At 67.6% G+C, this 19,414-nt stretch overlaps 2 protein-coding genes across 2 annotated transcripts; both read right to left on the minus strand.

The window, feature by feature from the left end:
• Nucleotides 1-3,250: 3,250 nt before the first annotated feature.
• Nucleotides 3,251-19,380, minus strand: LOC311214724 (PDZ and LIM domain protein 5-like). Its single transcript, XM_084295449.1, has 25 exons — nucleotides 19,286-19,380; nucleotides 17,875-17,981; nucleotides 14,741-14,892; nucleotides 14,465-14,495; nucleotides 12,842-12,858; nucleotides 12,027-12,172; nucleotides 11,720-11,756; nucleotides 11,481-11,573; nucleotides 11,070-11,174; nucleotides 10,807-10,952; nucleotides 10,556-10,592; nucleotides 9,975-10,013; nucleotides 9,687-9,841; nucleotides 9,425-9,461; nucleotides 8,865-9,283; nucleotides 6,749-6,845; nucleotides 6,569-6,613; nucleotides 6,314-6,468; nucleotides 6,100-6,133; nucleotides 5,139-5,197; nucleotides 4,794-5,028; nucleotides 4,523-4,703; nucleotides 4,250-4,370; nucleotides 3,703-3,818; nucleotides 3,251-3,483 (listed from the first exon to the last, which is right to left on the minus strand). The coding sequence occupies exons 2-25, from the start codon at nucleotides 17,977-17,979 to the stop codon at nucleotides 3,397-3,399; spliced, it is 2,649 nt and encodes an 882-aa protein (XP_084151575.1). The 5' UTR covers nucleotides 17,980-17,981; nucleotides 19,286-19,380; the 3' UTR covers nucleotides 3,251-3,396.
• LOC311214674 (PDZ and LIM domain protein 7-like) lies at nucleotides 7,197-8,978 on the minus strand. The gene is made up of 6 exons (XM_084295401.1): nucleotides 8,759-8,978; nucleotides 8,489-8,643; nucleotides 8,240-8,273; nucleotides 7,761-7,799; nucleotides 7,473-7,627; nucleotides 7,197-7,258 (listed from the first exon to the last, which is right to left on the minus strand). The coding sequence occupies exons 1-6, from the start codon at nucleotides 8,854-8,856 to the stop codon at nucleotides 7,218-7,220; spliced, it is 522 nt and encodes a 173-aa protein (XP_084151527.1). The 5' UTR covers nucleotides 8,857-8,978; the 3' UTR covers nucleotides 7,197-7,217.
• Nucleotides 19,381-19,414: the final 34 nt, after the last annotated feature.

A 19,414-nucleotide genomic window follows, 5' to 3' on the forward strand; every position in this document is an offset into this window, starting at 1 on the left:
CTGCCCGCCTCCGAGACACTGCCGCAGCGGCCGGGCGGAGGGGCGAGCGGCGGGGAGGCTCCGCCCGCCGCCGCGCCCGGTCCTAGCGCCGCGAACGGCGGCCCCCAACCCCCCCCCCCCCCCACCCCCCCCCCTCCTCAATCCATGCCCCCCCCCCCCCCCCTCCCCTTCTCCCGCCCCCGCCCCGGCCCCCGCCGCGCCCCCGGGGCGCGCCCTCCCCCCCCCCCCTCCCCGGCTCCGTGTCCTCATCCTCCTCTCGCCCCCCGGTCCCCCGGGGGCACCCCGCCGGGTGTCGCCCTCGGGGTGAGCCCGAGCACGGCTCGCCCTGGGCACCCCCTGTGTCCCCGTCCCCCCCCGGGTGCTGCTCCTACCGGGGACCCCTCATCCCCGGGATGCCTGCGCCCCGACGGGACCCCCCCCGCCATCAGCGCCCCTCCATCCCAGACCCCCCACGCCCCCCCCGTTTTGCCCTCCGAGCCCCCCCCAAGCTGTGCCCTCAACCTTTGCGGGGTCCCCTGTGCCGCGGGGTCCCCTTTGGTGCCAGCCTGCCCCTCCGTCCCTGCCCGTCCCAAATGTGTGGCTCTGACCCCAAACCGCCCCAACCCCCCACGGCCCCGTCTCCACCGGGTTTTGCCCCTCGTGAGGACCCCCCCCAGAGCTGCCCCCAGCAGACCCTAAGCAGGACCCTGTGGGGCCAGAGGGTGCCCAAAACCAGCTCCATCTGCTCCCAGCCAGGTGGGCAGCCCCACACCAGGGACACCGGGGTCACCCTGCCCCTGTCCCCGCACCCCAGGCACAAAAGGGGCCAGCAGCTGTGTCAAAGGGACACCCACCCCGGGGTGACAAAGCCAGGGGGGGCGATCCCTGCATCTCAGGGCACCGTGCCCTTGAGAGCCACCCAGCTCCGAGCCCCCCGAGCGCAGCGGGACGAGGACGGGGTGGCTGCCCCCTGCCCACGCCCTCCTCGCAGCGGCGTTTCCAAGCCAGGCCGAAGCCGGAGCCGCCCTTGGAGGCTCGAAGAGGGCTCGGGAGCAGCTGTCGAGCAGCTGCCGGTGCCGGTGCGGGGGCCGGGGGTTGCAGCAGGCGCCCCACGAGCGGCCCAGCTGCTTTTGGGGGTGGCGGCGCTGGGAGCCCGCGCTGGGACCCACGGAGCCCAGCGCCGCGAGGCTTTGTTCTCGGAGCAGGGCGGCTGCAGCCCCTCCCCAGGCTCCACCTCCGCAGCCCACCCGAGACCCTCCTTCCGAGACCCTCCTTCCGAGACCCTCCTTCCCAGACCCTCCTTCCCAAACCCTCCTTCCGCTGCCTGAGCTCCTCGCACGCTGCTTGGAGCCGCTCTCGGCGCAGCACGGTGGCTCTTTGGCTCCTGGAGGCCATCAGTAGGGACCAGAGGCAACGGGGCACCGACGGGGCACCAAGCGGTGAAAGCAGCAGAGCCCCCGCTGCGTGCAGGCCACCAGCATACGGAGAGGTTTCGCTCTGACCTCTGCCACCCCGTCCCCGTCAGCCCGGAGCAGGCTGGGGCTGCCCTCGCCCTGCTCCGAGGTTTTGCCCCGCGGCTCGGCCGGCACAACCCGTTCCCAGGACGTGCCACCCCAGCGGCTGGGGCCCCGTCACGCGCGGCTGCCTGCCCCTTCCCCGCCGTCTGCTCGGTTTCGTGTCCCCGCCGCGGCTGTGCCACCTTCTCCCCACTTCCCCTGACCTTGGCTTCGCAGCCAGGATTTGTGCGCAGGGTTCACACCACATCCGTGCTTTTTCGGTCCCTGCCAGGCTGGCTGTCCTGCCCCTTCTCACCCACCCAGCTCAGCGGTGTCACCGTCCCCGTTCGCTTCACACCACCCACGTTCGCCCCCAGCCTGGGACAGGACCCAGCTCCGAGCTCCCAGTAAGCCCCAGTTATTCCACCTCCTCCCTGCCACTCTCTAATGGGGTTTGCACCTCTCCAGGGACTGGGGGCCCCGCACCTCGGCCTGGCTCTGGGTGGGGTTCGGTTCCCGCAGCCAGATCCTGCCCCCGGCAGAAGGTTCCAGCAGATTAGCGAGACACTTTTCCTTACGATTGCTCATCACGTTAAGAGCTGCAATTATTAATGACCGCTACGGCTGCCAGAGCGGAGCAGTGGGAGCAGCTCCTCCCCACACCCACTGCCCCCGAGCCTGTTCCAGCCGGCGGTGCCGGCGCTGCCTCGCTCGCGCCCGTCCTCGGGGACAGCAGCTGCACTCAACGCGTGGCCGCGTGGCGCTGAAGCACGCCCAGCACCACCACGCTCCTGCCAGTGACTCCTCGGCCCCTGCACGGCCTCAGGGACGCAGCAGCAGGGACATGGGGACACCGCTGTGGTGTCCGACCCCGTATCCCCTCGCTCAGCCCAGCCCCAGCTTTGCCTCGTGGATTCGGTGCTGCCTCCGCCTGCTAAAAGCCAGGGACAGAGGAGGAGAAATCTGAGGCAAAGCTTTTCCCTGCGAGCTCCATCGAGCTGAGTCAGGCCCCGGGGCAGGGCTCCAGGCTGCTCGCCACCTTCCCAGCCCCGCCGCCCCTCACTCGACGCAACCGCAGGCCCCGAGACAGCGGGCACTTGCAGAGAAGTGTTTATTAAAGGCACTAAAAGCACCGTGGCTACATCGGAGGCAGCCCAACCGGAGAGTGTGGGTTTGGGGAGAGGCGTTTTACAGTGCTGGGACAGCGGCGGCACACGCTCTTTGGTAGGAAGCTGTTTCTGAGCCTTGCGGGGAGCCAGAGGCCGGCACGGGGCCCTGCACCCCGGCACGGCCGGGCAGGGGGTGCTGCCCCCCGCCAGCCCCAGGGGAGCAGCGGGGAGCTGGGTGCAGGGACGTAAGGCACAGAGCCCCCCCAGCCCGCAGCCACGGGAAGGCGCCGCCGCGGTCTGCAAGGCAGTGGGCAGTGGGGTCGTGGCAGGCAGGGGGAGAAGAGGTGGTTCTCCAGCCCCACACGCTGAGCACGAAGCGGGGAAGGTGGGGGAGAGCTCGGCAGGGGCTGGGGGCTGGTCCTCGCCCGCTCAGGGATGCGCTAGGAGCGTCTCTGCCCTGGTGCCAGGGCAGGTGGGCCTCATCCAGGCAAGGGAGCAGCCCCGCTGCAGCCAGGCACCCACACCCCTGACTCCAGCCCCCATGCTGAGCGGCTCAGGGGCAGCAGAGCCACGTGGCATCCCCTTCCCCGGGCTCCTAGGTCAGCCGGGGGGGCACAGAAGAAGCCACCCAGCAAGAAGGGGCTCTGAGGCCGGCCCTGCCTCTGCTGGAGCCCAGCCAGGAGCTGCCAGGAAAGAGGCAGGAGCGAGGGGAAGGGGTGAGGTCCCAGCCTGGCTCCCTGGGGCAGGGGAAGGGGTGGGAGAGGAGCATGCAGGGCCAGGGGCATGCGTGGGCACAGCCGGCCTCCCGCGCCTCACACGTGGGAGAAAGCGTGGCTCTTGCACAGCGGCTTGTCCTTCTTGGAGTAGAACGTCTTCCCTTCCAGGTTGGTCTGGCAGATCTGGGGAGGAAAGCGCAGGCGGTCAGCGGGGTCCCCGGGGTCCCCTCCCACGCTCAGCCCCAGCTGCTCTCCCGCTCAGCACCGGCCTTGTGCAGGCTCAGAGGCACCGGTGCAGAGCGAGGTGGGGAAACACTCATGGACTCAGGGCCCCCGTTACAGCCCCCACCAGCCTCCAGCCAGCACCCCGGGAGAGAAGGACGAGGCAGACGCGTGGCTCACCGCGCAGACGAAGCAAGTGTCGTGCCAGCTGAACCCCAGCGCCTCCAGGAACCGGTCCCCAGCATCGATCTTGAAGTCGCAGCCGCGGCACTTGGTGCCAAACATCTTCTCGTAGTCTGCGAGCAGAGGCAGAGCCCGGGTCAGCGTTCCCCCAGCCTGCAACCCCTCGTGTCCCCGTGCAGCAGGGCACAGCCTGGGGACATCTCACATCCAGCCCAGGACAGGGACAAAGCTCAAAGCGCCAGGCACCCTGGGCAGGGTGTCCCTGACCGCCACCATGCTGCGGGGAGGAGGCGAACCTCAGCTCCCAGGATGCAGCACTCGCTTTGATCTACATCCTCCGTCATCGCCGCGGCAACCCGCCAGCGATGGCACCACCCAGCAGCCGGGGAGGACGGGGACAGAGGGCTCAGGGGACACCCAGCCGTCCCCATGGCCCGGGGAGAGTCCCGCAGCGCAGGGCAGCTCACCCCGGGCTCCTGCCACGAGGTGCTGAGCCCTGCCGGCGCCCCGGGGTGACACGGGGGGTCCCCCCCTGTTCCTATACCTCTCTCGCAGTAGGGCTGTCCCTCCTCCATGTAGAAGGCACGGTTGCGGATGGGAGTTTTGCAGGCTGCGCAGGTGAAGCACTGCACGTGCCAGGTCATCTTCAGCGCGTGCATCACCTCCTGGAGGAGAGACGCTGTCAGCCCTGCACTTTGGGGGACCCCCACCCAGGGCTGAAAGGGACAGGGGGTCCCTGGGGCAGAGGGCCAGCAGGAGGGGAAGGGACAGAGCTGGGGACACGTAGGAGGCGCGGGGAGGGCCGAGGGACACTCACCCCGGTGATCTTCTTCTTGCACTTGGCGCAGCTGGGCGCGTAGCGCGTGTCGTAGCACTTGGGGCAGAAGATGGAGCCCTTCTCCTCGAAGAAACCACCCTCATCCAGCACCTTCCTGCACTGGCAGCAGGTGAACTCCTCGGGGTGGTAGTAATGTCCCAGTGCCACCAGGTAGCGGCCCCTGAGGCGGGACAGAGCCACGTCAGCCCCGCCGGGGCCCTGGCACGTGCCCAGGAGGGTGGCGGGGTGGCGGCGGGTGGCCAGGGCTCACCTGATGACCTTGTTGCACTTGTAGCAGAGCGGCGTGCGGCCCAGGCCTTCGGGCGCCTGCTGGGCCGCCTGCACGATGGAGCTGCGGTTCTGCATGGGGGTCGGCGTGGCCGGCTGGCTGTGCTTGCTCAGCACCGTGCTCGTCTTGTCCGGGGCGTAGCGCTCGGCGAACGACGGGTCCACAGCCCAGGGTGGGCGGCTGGCAGGGCCAGGGGTGGCAGCGGGGGTCCTGGGGGCTGCACACACACACAGAAGCCTCCTGGATGGTGTTCCCAATCCCCCTGCACCAGCCCTACCTCTGCTCCCATCCCTCCTACCCCGAACCCAGAGGAAAGGTTTCACTCACCCAGTCCTGGCTCTGTTTTCATCGCTGCTCCCGGGGACGGGTCCAGCACGGAGACCTGGCTACAGAACCAGCAGTTAATCCAGCCTGCCACGCTCGCCCCCACGGCCTGTGCATGCAAGCAGGGACCCCCACCCCACAGCCAGGAGCTGGCTGAGCCCCCGTGCCCGGCCAGTAGCAGGTTTGGTGCTGGGGGACGCAGCACCCCCAGGTCTGTGGCACCCAGCGGGGTGGGAGCATCGAGCTGTGGGGCGCTGTGCCCCGGTTGTGGGGTGCTGCAGGGTGGCAGGGACCTGTAGGATCGCACACACCACTGCAGCACGCTCAAAGGTGACAGTGGGCAGGTACCCCCAGCCTCACACAGCACCCTACAGCCAGCCTGGTGGGGGGAGCCCCGGGGTCAGCTCCAGCAGAGGCAGGGAAAGGCAGGGCCAGGCTGGTCCGGGGTGGCAGTGCCTGTGACCCCCAGGGCATCCTGCCAGCACCGGGCTTGGGAGATGCAAGGGCAAGCGAGGTCCAGAGGGGCAAGGACAGTGACAGAAAGCCGGCAGCTCTGTGCCTCTCCAGGGCAAACAGAAAAAGGAGCAGGCTATAAGAGCAGGAGAATTTATTTGCTACAGAGCAAACCAGGCAGATCTGGACCCAGCACTCAAACACCAAGGCAGGAGGGAAGGTGAAGAACAAAGCCAGAAGAGCTGCCAACAGGCCGCCCCGAGTCCCTGCCTCTTCCTTGCCTCCAGACATGGCCTGACCCTGACAAGCCCTCACGCCTGACGTCCAAACAGTGCCCAGCACCTCCCAGCACCCACAGCACGGTTTCCAGTGTCACCACTCTCCTCTTTGCCCCAGCAGCACAAGAGGATGTGGTGCCGCTCAACCTCCCCAGCTCAGTGCCAGCAGTGCCCAGCGCCCTGCCCGGGACATGCAGCCCACCTCGTGCTGCGCCCCGCTGCCCACCCCTTACCTGGGCTTCCTAACAAACACATCATCATCTTGCACTGCGTGCGGCGGGGAGAGAGGAAGAAAGAGTCAGTCGGCGGCAGCCACTGCCCCACATGGCATGACGGAACAGAACTGGGCACCCCCTCCCTGCTGGCCCCAAACAGCCCACACCACACACAGGGACACCACAGGGCCACCACAGCCAGACCCCAACACTCGGCCCCGCAGGAACTTACGGCCGTCTGTGCCCGTCAGCCGGGCCAGTTTGCGGAAGGAGCGGGACTGGGAGGTGCCGGTGCGGGGCTGCCAGTCCACAGCGTCCTCGAACAGCCGCAGCTTGCCCGGGTCACAAGCTGGGGTTTCGGGGGGCTCCTCAGGCTCCACGGGCGGCCTGTGAGTAGCAGGGGCTCAGCTGGCACCATCCTGCTCCTGCCCCTGCTCCTGCCCAGCCAGAGGCACAGGGCAGTACTACCCAAGGGCCCGACACTCACCGCTGCTCCTCTGTGCCATAGAACGACACGCGGGGTCCCCCGTGGCTTCGAGAAAATGGCGGCACAACAGTAAGTGCTTGGGACGAGGCACGGAGCATTCCCCATGACTTAACCCGAGCCCCACAGTGACGCCAGCAGTGCTAGGCCCAGTCCAGCCTCCCTGTAGCCCCACACCAGTACCACTGCCTCGTGACACGGTCCCGCTGCTGTCCTGCACGTCCCGATGCCCACAGCCAGGCTCTGCCGGTGCCCCCAGACCCCACCGACCCGCTGTGTCCTGGATGCAGTGGTGCAGCTCAGCCTCCCCAGTGCCAGCAGTGCCCTGGGTCCTGCCGGGGACACACGCACGCATGGGGACACCCAGCACCAGAACACCCCTGATGGGGACAGCCCAGTGCCTGGGCAGGACCCCCAATGATAGGATGGGCACGGCAGTGGCCCAGTGCTGGTGGTGCCCATCGTGTAGGAGAGCACAGAGCGGGTGCTGCAGCGCAGTGACCACCTCAGCTCTGCAGACACAGAAAGGACAGTGAGGGGCAGGGGGCGAGGAGGCAGCAGGACAAAAGACACAGTGGGAGGGTGAATGGGCCAGGAATGAGTCCCAGCACCATGGGCCCCATGGCTTGTGCTGTACCCCACAGCCCACCCCTTACCTGGGTTTCCTAACAAGCTCCTCATTGTGATCCTCCACTGAGGGCAGCCAGAGAGAAAGGAGGAGACAGAGTCAGTCGGGGACAGCCACGGCCCCACATAGCACGATGAAACAGAACTGGGCACCCCCTCCCTGCTAGCCCCAAACAGCCCCGCAGCACCACCACATGGCCCCGCACTGCCCACACCACACGCAGGGACACCACAGGGCCACCATGGCCAGACCCTGACACTCGGCCCCGCAGGAACTTACGGCCGTCTGTGCCCGTCAGCCGGGCCAGTTTGCGGAAGGAGCGGGACTGGGAGGTGCCGGTGCGGGGCTGCCAGTCCTCAGCATCCTCGATCAGCCGCAACTTGCCCGGGTCACACGCGGGGGTCTCGGGGGGCTCCACGGGCTGCAGGGGCTGCCTGCGAGTGGCGGGGGCAGGCACTCAGCCAGTACTGTCCTGCTCCTGACCCAGCTCCTGCCCAGCCAGCAGCACGGGGCAGAGCTGCTCAAGGGCCCGACACACACCGAACCTTACAACAGCCCCTCACTCACCGCTGCTCCACTGTGCCACTGAAGGACCCACGGGAATCCCTGTGGTAGCAAGGAAATGGCGGCACAATGGTAAATGCTTGGCACACGGCGTGGAGCATTCCCCTGGCATATCCCCACCCCACAAGATGCCAGCTGCCCTTGTACCCATGCCGCCTCCCAGCTTGGGGACCCAGGGGTCACAACACCAAGGCAGGAGGGATGACGGAAATGGGAAGGCACAAGAGGTGCCACCAGTGTGAGTGCCTGGCCCCTGCAGCCCCACGGGAACCTCCTGGGCTCTTGTGACAGGAATCCCAGCACTGCCCAGCACCTCCCAGCACCCACAGCACAGTTTCCAGTGCCACCACTCTCCTATGTAACGCAGCAGCACAAGAGGCTGCAGTGCCACTCGACCTCCCCAGCTCAGTGCCAGCAGTGCCCAGCGCCCTGCCCGGGACATGCAGCCCACCTCGTGCTGCGCCCCGCTGCCCACCCCTTACCTGGGCTTCCTAACAAACACATCATCATCTTGCACTGCGTGCGGCGGGGAGAGAGGAGGAGACAGAGTCAGTCGGCAGCAGCCATGGCCCCGCATGGCATGACAGAACAAACCCAGGCAACCCCTCCCTGCTGCCCTGAACCAGCCCCACAGCACCACCACAGGGCCCACACCACACACAGGGCCACCACAGGGCCACCACGGCCAGACCCTGACACTCGGCCCCACACTCAGTCCCGCAGGAACTTACGGCCGTCTGTGCCCGTCAGCCGGGCCAGTTTGCGGAAGGAGCGGGACTGGGAGGTGCCGGTGCGGGGCTGCCAGTCCACAGCGTCCTCGAACAGCCGCAGCTTGCCCGGGTCACAAGCTGGGGTTTCGGGGGGCTCCTCAGGCTCCACAGGCTGCCTACGAGTGGCAGGGGCTCAGCTGGCACTATCCTGCCCCTGCCCAGACGGTGGCACAGGGCCATGCTGCCCAAAGGCCCAGCACACACCGGCCCTTGGCACAGCCTGGCACTCACCACTGCTCCTCTGTGCCATAGAAGGACCCACGGGAATCCCTGCGGCGTTGAGAAAATGGCAGCACAACGGTAAATGCTTGGCATGGAGCATTCCCCATGACTTAACCCGAGCCCCACAGTGACGCCAGCAGTGCTAGGCCCAGTCCAGCCTCCCTGCAGCCCCACACCAGTACCACTGCCTCGTGACACGGTCCCGCTGCTGTCCTGCACGTCCCGACACCCACAGCCAGGCTCTGCCGGTGCCCCCAGACCCCACAGACCCGCTGTGTCCTGGATGCAGCGGTGCAGCTCAGCCTCCCCAGTGCCAGCAGTGCCCTGGGTCCTGCCGGGGACACCTCAGCTGGGGACAGCAGCAGCAGGACACCCAGCATTAGGACAACTGGATGGGCACAGCCCAGCCTGTCTGCATTGTGCCCGGGCAGGACCCCCAATGATAGGATGGGCACGGCAGTGGCCCAGTGCTGGTGATGCCCATCGTGTAGGAGAGCACAGAGCGGGTGCTGCAGCGCAGTGACCACCTCGGCTCTGCAGACACAGAAAGGACAGTGAGGGGCAGGGGGCGAGGAAGTGGCAGGACAGAAGACACAGTGGGAGGGTGAATGGGCTGGGGGCTGAGCCAGCCGCATGGCCAAGAGCTCATGCTGCACCCCACTACCTACCCCTTACCTGGGTTTCCTAACAAGCTCCTCATTGTGATCCTCCACTGAGGGCAGCCAGAGAGAAAGGAGGAGACAGAGTCAGTCGGGGACAGCCACGGCCCCACACACCCCACACATAGCACGATGAAACAGAACCGGGCACCCCCTCCCTGCTGGCCCCAAACAGCCCCACAGCACCACCACATGGCCCTGCACAGCCCACACCACACGCAGGGACACCACGGGGCCACCACGGCCTGACCCTGACACTCGGCCCTGCAGGAACTTACGGCCGTCTGTGCCCGTCATCTGGGCCAGTTTGCGAAAGGAGCGGGACTGGGAGGTGCCGGTGCGGGGCTGCCAGTCCACAGAGTCCTCGATCAGCCGCAACTTGCCCGGGTCACACGCGGGGGTCTCGGGGGGCTCAACGGGCTGCAGGGGCTGCCTGCGAGTGGCGGGGGCAGGCACTCAGCTGGCACCATCCTGCTCTTGCTCCTGCCCCTGCCCAGCCGGCAGCATGGGGCAGAGCTGCTCAAGGGCCCGACACACACCGAACCCTACAACAGCCCCGCACTCACCGCTGCTCCACTGTGCCACTGAAGGACCCACGGGAATCCCTGCGGTGGCAAGGAAATGGCGGCACAACGGTAAATGCTTGGCACACGGAATGGGCATTCCTCTGGCTTATCCCCAGCCCACCAAAGATGCTGGCAGCACTTGGCCCAAAACAGCCACGAGGAAGCCCCACATACTCCCTTGCCTGAGGTCCCAGTGCTGCCTCGTACCTCCCTACACCCACAGCCAGTGCCCGCAGACCCCACCGACCCACTGTGTCCTGGATGCAGTGGGTTCAGCTCAGCCTCCCCAGTGCCAGCAGTGCCCTGGGTCCTGCCGGGGACACACGCACGCATGGGGACACCCCACTATCAGGACACCTGGGTGGGGACAGCCCAGCCTGGCTGCGCAGTGCTGGGGCAGGACCCTCATGACAGGATGAGTACAGCAGTGGCCGATACCGGCAGTACCCAGCATGGGCAGGGAGCAAGGAGGTGGCAGGACAGAAGACATAGCGGGAGGGAGAAGAGGCTGAGGGCTGAGCCCCGACACCGTGGGCCCCACGGCTGAGAGCTCATGCTGCACCCCACTGCCCACCCCTTACCTGGGTTTCCTAACAAGCTCCTCATCGTGATCCTCCACTGAGGGCAGCCAGGGAGAAAGGAGGAGACAGAGTCAGTCGGGGACAGCCACGGCCCCAAACAGCATGACGGAACAGAACCGGACACCCCTCCCTGCTGCCCCCAAACAGCCCACACCACACACAGGGCCACCACGGGGCCACCACGACCAGACCCCGACACTTGGCCCCACACCCAGGGCCAGCTCCAGGCACTTGGCCCTGCAGGAACTTACGGCCGTCTGTGCCCGTCAGCCGGGCCAGTTTGCGGAAGGAGCGGGACTGGGAGGTGCCGGTGCGGGGCTGCCAGTCCTCAGCATCCTCGATCAGCCGCAACTTGCCCGGGTCACGCATGGGGGTCCCAGGGGAGTGCGGGGGCTGGCTGCAAGTGACAGGGGCAGGCACTCAGCTGGCACCGACCTGCCCCTGCTTCTGATAGCCAGCACAGCACTGACAGGGGCCAGGCACACCCCGACCCCCGGCACAGCCCAGCACTCACCACTCCTCCTCGGTACCCCAGAATGACACGCGAGGACCCCTGCGGCGGCAAGAAAATGACGGCACAACGGTAAATGGCTGGCACGTGGCCGAGCATTCCCAAAGGCTTGTCCACAGCCCCATGGTGACGCCAGCAACACTCGCTCAATTCCAGCTCCCCCACAGCCCCAGATCACGATCACAGGATTTTGTGCCTGAGGTCCAGACGATGCCCAGCACCTCCCTGCACCCAGCCAGGCTCTGCTGGTGCCCCCAGACCCCACCGACCCGCTGTGTCCTGGATGCAGCGGTGCAGCTCAGCCTCCCCAGTGCCAGCAGTGCCCTGGGTCCTGCCGGGGACACCTCAGTTGGGGACAGCCCAGCATTAGGACACCCTAGATTTGGACAGGACCGTCCCAGGCAGGAACCTCACAACGGAACGGGCACAGCAGTGGCCGAGTGCTGGCAGTGCTCACCACGGAGGAGAGCACAGAGCGGGTGCTGCAGCGCAGTGACCACCTCGGCTCTGCAGACACAGAAAGGACAGTGAGGGGCAGGGGGCGAGGAGGTGGCAGGACAGAAGACACAGTGGGAGGGTGAACGGGCTGGGGGCTGAGCCCCAGCACCGCAGGCCCTATGGCTCATGCTGCACCCCCGCAGCCCACCCCTTACCTGGGCTTCCTAACAAGCTCCTCATCGTGATCCTCCACTGAGGGCAGCCAGGGAGAAAGGAGGAGACAGAGTCAGTCGGGGACAGCCACGGCCCCACATGGCACGATGGAACAGAACCAGGTACCCCCTCCCTGCTGGCCCCAAACCAGACCCACGGCACCACCACGTGCCCACACACGGTCCATGCCACATACAGGGACACCACAGGGCCACCCCGGCCACAAACCGATGCCACCTCATCCCGCATCCAGGGCCTGATCTGGGCACCCTGGGCTGCCGGCAAGCACCAGTGCCCACGGGAACTTACGGCTGTCTGTGCCCGTCAGCTGGGCCAGTTTGAGGAAGGAGCGGGACTGGGTGTTGGTGTTGCGGGGCTGCCAGTCCTCAGAGTCCTCGATCAGATGCAACTTGCTGGGGTCATATATGGGGGTAGTGGGGTGCTGCGGCGGCTGCCTGCGAGCGACAGGGGCAGGCGTTCAGCTGGCACCGTCCTGTCCCTGCCCGGCTGGTGGCATGGGGCAGCGCTGCCCATGTCCCATCCCCACCACTGCTCCACAGACCCATGGGGATCCCCACAGCGCCTCCACCTCCCCGAGGCCACCCCATACCTCCGCAGGCTCACAACAGCAAGTATTTCACGCTCCAAATACCAAATACGCACGTCCTCCCCACCCCTTACTTATCGTCCACATAGGAAGGGCCCACTAAGGACGTCTTCTCAGCACTCATTTTCCATCTCTGCAGTTTGAGGCTGGCCCTAAAGGCCAGGAGGAGAGAGGACAGGGCAAGAGAAAGCCAAGAGCAAAATCACACACCGGGGCGCAGTACGGGAGCCTGGCAAACACCTGTGGTGCTATGGGCAGGGTGCGCAGCGCAGCTTTCCACATGCTGGAGAGAAAAACAACCAGGTGCAAGGACACCCCAGTGCCCTCACAGCCAGCATCTCTAAGGACAGCTTGATGCCAGGAGAGACCCACGTGGCCCAAGTGGGGTGTGCTGCCAGCACGGTGACACCGGGCCACCAGGCTAACCCTGCCCCAGGTGTACGGGGCACCAGCAGGGGAGTAACAGGGCAAGAGGCATGCAGGAAGGCTAGAGAGAGCAGGCAAAAGGCTTACTGACTTGTCAAGGCTCTGCACCTGTAGGGGAGAGGGAAAGAGAAAGGGAGGAGAGAAAGAAAGAGAAGGAAGGTGAAATTAGACCCAGAGCACCCAAGAAGTTTCCAGAGCTCACCTACAGCCTGCACCACTCCCCCTGCCACCTGTGTCCAGCTCGCCCGGGGCTGGGAGCACACTGGGCTGCGGGGACATCGCCAACAGAGCACTCTGTGCCGCCCCTGGCCCCCCAAAATGGGCCTGGGTGTGGAGGGCAGCCAGGGCCACGTTCCCCCATCACCCAGCTCCAGGGTGCTGTGGCCAGGACGGGCAGGGAGCAGCAGCTGGCCGGGCACACGGCAGCACCGTGCAGGGCTTCCCTTTGCCAGCCCGTCCCCACAGCCCCATAGAACACCCTGGGCTGCCGAGAGCATCCATGGCAGCCACAGCCTTCCTGCCCCTCGCTGCAGGGCTGTCGCAGACGCCGGTGAGTGTATTATGACGGCTGCGCCCCGCGGGGCTCCCCAAAGGCCAGCGGAGGAGGACACGTCCCCGAGCGAGGAGCAGGCGTGAGCGTGTCCCCACGCGTGGCGGTCCTGTTACGCGGTCTCAGCGCCAGCCGTCGGGGGACCCGGCACGGGCACCGTCGCCCGCTCCCACCCACGGGTGCCTGGCATGCAAGGTGCAGCGGGGCCGGGCAGCGGGCTCCCCTGTGTTCTCGGGGAGCGGGATGGACAGCAACATACCCATTGTGCTGGGGGGTGCAGGCGGGCGCCAGGGGCACGTACGTCACGGGTTTCGTCACCAGCCCGGGCCGTGGGTTCGGAGGCGAGCCGGCCCCAAAGGGCCGAGCTGTTTTGTTGAGGGCGGTGCTGGGAGCGAAGTTATATTTCGGGGGCTCAGAGCAGGGGAGTGAGTCCTGAGCGAGACAAAACACACAGACACGGGCTCACACGTCAAGCAGCATGCAAGGGGCAGCCCCGGGCCAGGCAGCGCAGCGGGCAGATAGGTGGAAAAGCCGGGCTCATCCTCGCCTTGGGCACACAAACACGGACAGCGCGTGACCTTTGGGCACCGGGCTCTGCCAGCCAGGTCTCCTCTCCGCAGGGCATCCAGCCCAGGGACACCAGGCTGCACGCCTGTCCCGAGGGTTGCTGTAGGATTAGTAAGTGCCCCACACGCTCGCTGCTGCCCCGTGGCGGGGCCGGGCATGCACACGCGCTGCTCGCAACCATCCCGCGGCACAAAGCTCAAGGCATGCAGGTGGCTTCTGTCCAGGAGCCGCTGGCCCTGGCTCTGCCTCCCCGTGCAGCAGGAGGGAGGGAGTTTCTGTGCCAGGGAGCTCCAGCACCGGCAAATGTAGGGCCCAAAGGCCGTGCTGCTGCTGCCTGGCCCCTCCGCACCCCTGCCCGCACCCAGGACCAGCGGTGGCAGCTGGGGACTGGGCGCCTGCGGGGCAGGTCCTGCTCCCCCCAATCTCTCGTGTTCCTAGGGCTCAGAGCTGCCGTACCAGCCCTCCAAACACACCCCGGTCCCCAAGAAGCCTTTGGGCCCCAGGAGCAAAGTCCGCTCCTCCGGATAAGCTCGGAGCCTTCCCCACCCCCAGCTCGGGGCCGAGCTGCTGCAGGCAGCAATGCAGCAACACACCTACCTTCTGCGGCTTCCCCAGGTGGTTCTGGGCTCTGCAAGAGAGGAGACGGTGAGGCAGGAGCTGCACGGGCCCAGCAGCCATCCCCCCCCCACGGACGGGACTGATGGGGTGCTAACACCCAAGGGAGCCGTGGCTGGCCAGCACTGCCCCGCGGGCAGAGGTGAGGGCCAGGAGCTGCCCTGGGGCAGCAGGACCAGAGGGGGCAACGGGCAGAGGGCCCCAGCTTGGCTCCGGCCACACCAGCACCCCGTATTTACGCGCCCCGCAGGCCCCTACCTGCTCAGCGTGAGGCAGAGCCTGTCCCCGCAGGCGCGGATCCTGTTCTGGGCCTCGATGTGCGTCATGGCGCTGGTGCTCTCACCGTCGATGTACAGCACCCAGTCGCCCACTCCCACGCCGGCCTGGGCCGCCTTCCCGCCCGGCGTCAGCTGCAGGACAGAGAGAGTCAGGGGGAGCTGGCCAGCCCGGCGGAGGGATGATTTGTCCCCGTGAGAGCCAGCGACAAGGTCAGCCAGGCACAGGACACCCCTCATGGTGCCTCGTCCCGTTTTAGGACAGCCTGCAACACGGTGCTGCAGCAGTGTGGGGTCAGAGCAGTACTTGGCTGATGCAGAGACCCCCACCCCAGACCACCCCACGTTTCCTATTTCTTTAACCCACAGCAGCCTCTCCCTGGCTGCAGGAGCCAAGCACTAACCCCAGACGCTGCCCTGAGGCCAGCACCCCGGGGACAGCGCCGTCCCCATCCCCATGGATATCCCAGGATTTCCAAGCGATGCCCAGCGGCAGAGGCCACGTTGGCTCTGCCTCGCTCCCTGAGGTGTCAGGGCTGGAAGCGAGTGGGGTGAGTCAGGGCCCAGCACGCAGCCCACGTCTCACCCCTCGGGGCCACAAACCACAGACACTTTCCCAGCCTGGAGCTGGGGAACACAGGGGGGACACAGACCCCGCATCCCCCAGCTGGGCCACACTCCTGTGCCCTTTGGACCCCTCACCCGGCTCAGGTACGGGGTTGGGATGTGCCTGGATCGCCCCCGCCGGCCCTAAACACCCTCAGCTCCTGCCGGGGATGCGCAGCCGAGGGGCGAGCAGGGCGCAGGCCCCAGCGCCGCTGCAAGGCAGCTCCCAGGCACTGACAGACAGACAGAGGAGTCAGACAGACAGACGTGGGCAGGCTGCAGCCATTCCTGCTCCTCCAGCGCGGAAGAACTCAAGGCGCTTGGATTTGGACCAAGTATTTCCTCAAGCCCTGTTCGACATGAACATAAAAGGAGCGAGCCAGATTCCCAGCGCTGTCAGAGGGCTGGAAAATCCCTGCCGCCGAGCATCGGGGCCCTCCTCGCCCATGCGCAGAGCCCGGCCCGCCCTGGGCGCAGCGCTCCCTGCCCCAGGTACTTAGACCCCCCCCCCGTGCACCGGGCCGAACCTTGCCCCCGCTGCCAGGCACGGCACGGCTCCACCGGCACCTTGCCACCGTCCCCAAAAGGGACACGGGCATCCCCTGCGGCGTTCGGGACAGGAGGATGCTCCCGGCCACTCCTGCACGCCCCGGCTTGCTGCCCTCGGGGCTGGGAAGGAGCCGTGGCTGCGTGGGTTTGGAGCTGGGAGAGGTTTTCGCACGGCTGCCCGGGGAGGGGGAGCGCGGCAGGCTGTGTCCCGGCACGCCCGGCCCACGCCGGCACCGGCACCGCCGCGCCAGGAAGCCCCTCCTGCAGATGCCAGCTCAGCCGGACTCGGGCTCGGCCAGGACCCGCTCTGGCCTTCCCGTTTCCTGCCCCCTGGGCTAAAAGCTCCTGCCCTGGTTTCCTTCCTCCCCTCTCCGCCCAGCCAGGCCTTTGTTCCCCACACCTCTGGGTGCCACCGCGCGGCCTCCCTGCAGGGCTCCGCGTCTCACCGGCAAGGTGAGCTGGGCACGAGGAGCATCCCTCTCGCCCGCAGCACCCGGGTCTCTCCTCTTCCCTGCTGCCACGCTCCAGGATGAGCCACGCAGTGCCTGCTGCCGCTCCTACCTCAGCTCTGCCACCTTGGGGACACCTCGCAGCCGATGTATTGGGACCCCACAGAGCCTTTTGTGTGCTCCAGGCGGTACCTTCAGGGCTGGGAGCAGCTCTGGGTGCAGAGCAGTGCACCATCAGACAGCGACACAGCCCAGCATCACCCCCCCAAAGCTGGCTGCGTCCCCTGGGAACGTCCTCGTTGCTCCTCACGCTGCCACTGCCCAGCCCCAGGCTCCTCAGGAGCCTCTTGCAGCCCCAGCGCCTCTGCCCCGGGCCCCACGCACTGCTCTGCCCAGCCCTGCGCTTCCCGAGCCCCTGCAGCGGGGCTGGCCTGCGCGCACATCGCCTCTTGCTTCGCAAGGCCCCTGCCCTAGGCCCTCGGAGGCTCCTCCGTCTGATCAGACCCTTTGTTAAGCGCTGGCTCGCAGCCAAGAGAAACATTTTTTAGAGAATAAACTCGCCGAAGCCGTCTCCGCGCTCGGCGAGGATCGGCTGGCCCCAGGGCAGCGGTGCGGGCGATCGCAGCCTCGCACGGTGCCCCCCAGGTGGGAGCTGCGTGCTGGGCGCTGCGGGCACCCCCACCTCGAGGACGGGCACCCAGAGCCAAGGCTGGTGCCGGGGGCAGGCCCCCACGCTGCGCCCGGTGCCGCCGGCGTGGCCGTCCTCGGAGAAGCAGCCTCCCGTGCCAGCTGCCCGAGCGTCAGCAGCACGGGCGGTGCAGGCACATTCCGAGGCTTATAAGGCAATTTTGTGGCCGGAGCTGCTGCTAGCACCCGTGGGCCAGGCCACCCAGGGACAGGGACCTACACGCACCCAGGGGCCAGACCCGGCCTTGGTGAGCATCACGCCGGGGGAAGCTCGCACCAGGTGCCCCGGGCAGGAGCAGCAGGCAGCACAGCGGCTCGGGTGTGCCTGCGCTCAGGAAACGAGCTGGTTTTGTGGCTGGGACGTGTTCCGTGCCAGCAGGACTGCAGCCTCGGGCAGACGGGGCGAGTGCCCTGCACAAGCCAGGCCCCAGGACGGTGCAGATCGGAGCCGGCCCCGCGGCTCAGACGCACGGAGAGCAGCCGCCCTCCCCCTGTGCGGGGCTCGCTCCGGAAGAGGCCTCCCCTGCCTCCCCCAGCAGCCAGGATGACTCTGCAGAGGCTGAGCAGCATTACACAGCGCTGCTGCGGTTCCCTGCCCGGAACACCCCCTGCACACACACACCCCCCCCCTGCCACAGCAGAGCTGATAAGGCGGCTCTGGGGAGGCTACGCAGAGCCAGGCAGGGCCGGGCACAGCACTCCCGGGGCCCCAGCTTGCCCGCATCCCCCATACAGCTCTGCCTCTGCTGCCTGGGTGCTGTGGCCGTGGCCTCAAACCCACAGAGACAGAGGAGAACGGGCCACGCTGGTGTTTGGCTTCTCTTACCCTAGAGATGGAGAGCGGCATGCTGAAATCCTTCCCTCCCTGCAGCCTGAACCCCCAGGGCGCCGGCCCGTTGAGCATCACCTTGTAGGACTCCATGTCGCCCATCTCTGCAAGGGAAGAGGGGGGTGAGCCTGGCGGGGCGCGACGTGGGAACGGCGTGGGGAGAGCAGCCGAGGAGGGGGCCCGGCAGGACGGGGCAGGAGGAGACAGGTCACGTTTCCAGCAGCAGCTCCACCCCGACCAGCCCACACTGCGGTTACCGACGCACCCCAAATCCATCAGCATCTCCCGCAGCAGCGCCAGAGCTGAGGGGCACCGGGGAGCCAGACGGGCTCTGCCCTCCCTCTCCCAAACCTGGCACGGGCTCTCCCTCGCAGCACCCCAAAACCCCCTGAGGCCGTTTCAGCCAGCAGAGAGGTGGCAGCTGGCAGGGCTGGGAACCAGAAGCCTTTTTGCCGGGTGGATGAGCAGCAGCAGCAGCAGGGGAGCTGCGCGATGCCCTGAGAGGCAGCTGGCTGCGCAGACGCTACCTGGGAGCCACACGCAGCGCCGGGGTTTGGGGCAGGGAATCCCAGCGCATCCCTGCCCACCAGCACCGCGCTGACAGCTGTCAGCCCGCCAAGCCACCGGGCACTTTGGCCAGCCCCAGCCGTGCCTCGCTTCGGGAGAGCCGCGATGCCCTTCCCGAGCCCTGAACACGAGGAACGGGAGCGGGACGGGCTCGGCTCTGGCTGCCTCTCCCCCCGGCTGTGGGCTGGGGGCCGGGGGCCGTCGTGTCCCTGCTCCCCCCGGACCTAACCCGGGCTATATAAGGCGTGTAAGCTGACACCCGGCGGCTCCCTCTCGCCGGGGCTGGGTGCAGGCTGCGTGTCAGACATTCCCCGGGTCAGACATTCCCCGGCACGCAGCAGCCGCGCAGACCCCAGCGAGGCGCTGCCTTGGCCGGGGCGGGGAGGGAGGGGACGAGGTGGGGTCCCCGGCAGCACCGTGGGGGTGGAGGGGGGGGGGTCTGGCAGCCCTAAACTGGGGGCTGGAGGGGCTGGGGGAGAGGGGGGGGGGGCGAGGTGGGAGCCCCCCACCCTCTGCTCGTGCGCCCTGCCGGAGGATGGGCGCAGCCACGTCCCACGGGGCCACCCGCAGCACGGCCACCTGCTGCTGGGGGGCTGCGGGGCTGAGCCCCCCCCTACCCCACCGGGACCCCCCCTGTGCCCTACAGGGACGCCCCCCACCCATAACACCCCCCCACACCCTATAGGGACCCCCCGCTCCCCTCCGCAGCCCCCCATCCCCATACCGGGAGCCCTGCCCTGCCCCTCCCGGCCCCAAACACCCGCTCTCCCCCAGCCCTACACCCTCAGCCCCCCAACCAAGTTCCCACCCCCTCTGGAAGCTGCACCCCCCCTGCACTCACCGGGGCCGGGCCGGCCCCCGGGGGCAGCGGGGCCGCGGGGCTGTGGCCGCGGCGGGGGAGGACCGGAGCGGAGCGGAGCGGAGCCGGCGGCCGCGGGACTCGAACCCGGGCCCCGCCCCCCCGCCGCGC

The sequence above is a fragment of the Netta rufina genome (genome assembly GCF_964035555.1).
Source record: "Netta rufina genome assembly, chromosome: 14".
In the NCBI taxonomy this organism is placed as follows: Eukaryota; Metazoa; Chordata; class Aves; order Anseriformes; family Anatidae; genus Netta; species Netta rufina.

Coding starts and splice junctions, on each gene's coding strand:
- LOC311214674 (XM_084295401.1), bottom strand. CDS start 8,856: ATGGGGAATGCTCCATGCCAAGCATTTACCGTTGTGCTGCCATTTTCT. Junction 7,800..8,239: donor GTGTTTGTTAGGAAGCCCAG/GTAAGGGGTGGG, acceptor TTGCTACCACAG/GGATTCCCGTGGGTCCTTCA. Junction 7,259..7,472: donor GCTGACGGGCACAGACGGCC/GTAAGTTCCTGC, acceptor GGCTGCCCTCAG/TGGAGGATCACAATGAGGAG.
- LOC311214724 (XM_084295449.1), bottom strand. CDS start 17,979: ATGGGCGACATGGAGTCCTACAAGGTGATGCTCAACGGGCCGGCGCCC. Junction 9,462..9,686: donor GATGACGGGCACAGACGGCC/GTAAGTTCCTGC, acceptor GGCTGCCCTCAG/TGGAGGATCACAATGAGGAG. Junction 4,371..4,522: donor GCAAGAAGAAGATCACCGGG/GTGAGTGTCCCT, acceptor TCTCTCCTCCAG/GAGGTGATGCACGCGCTGAA.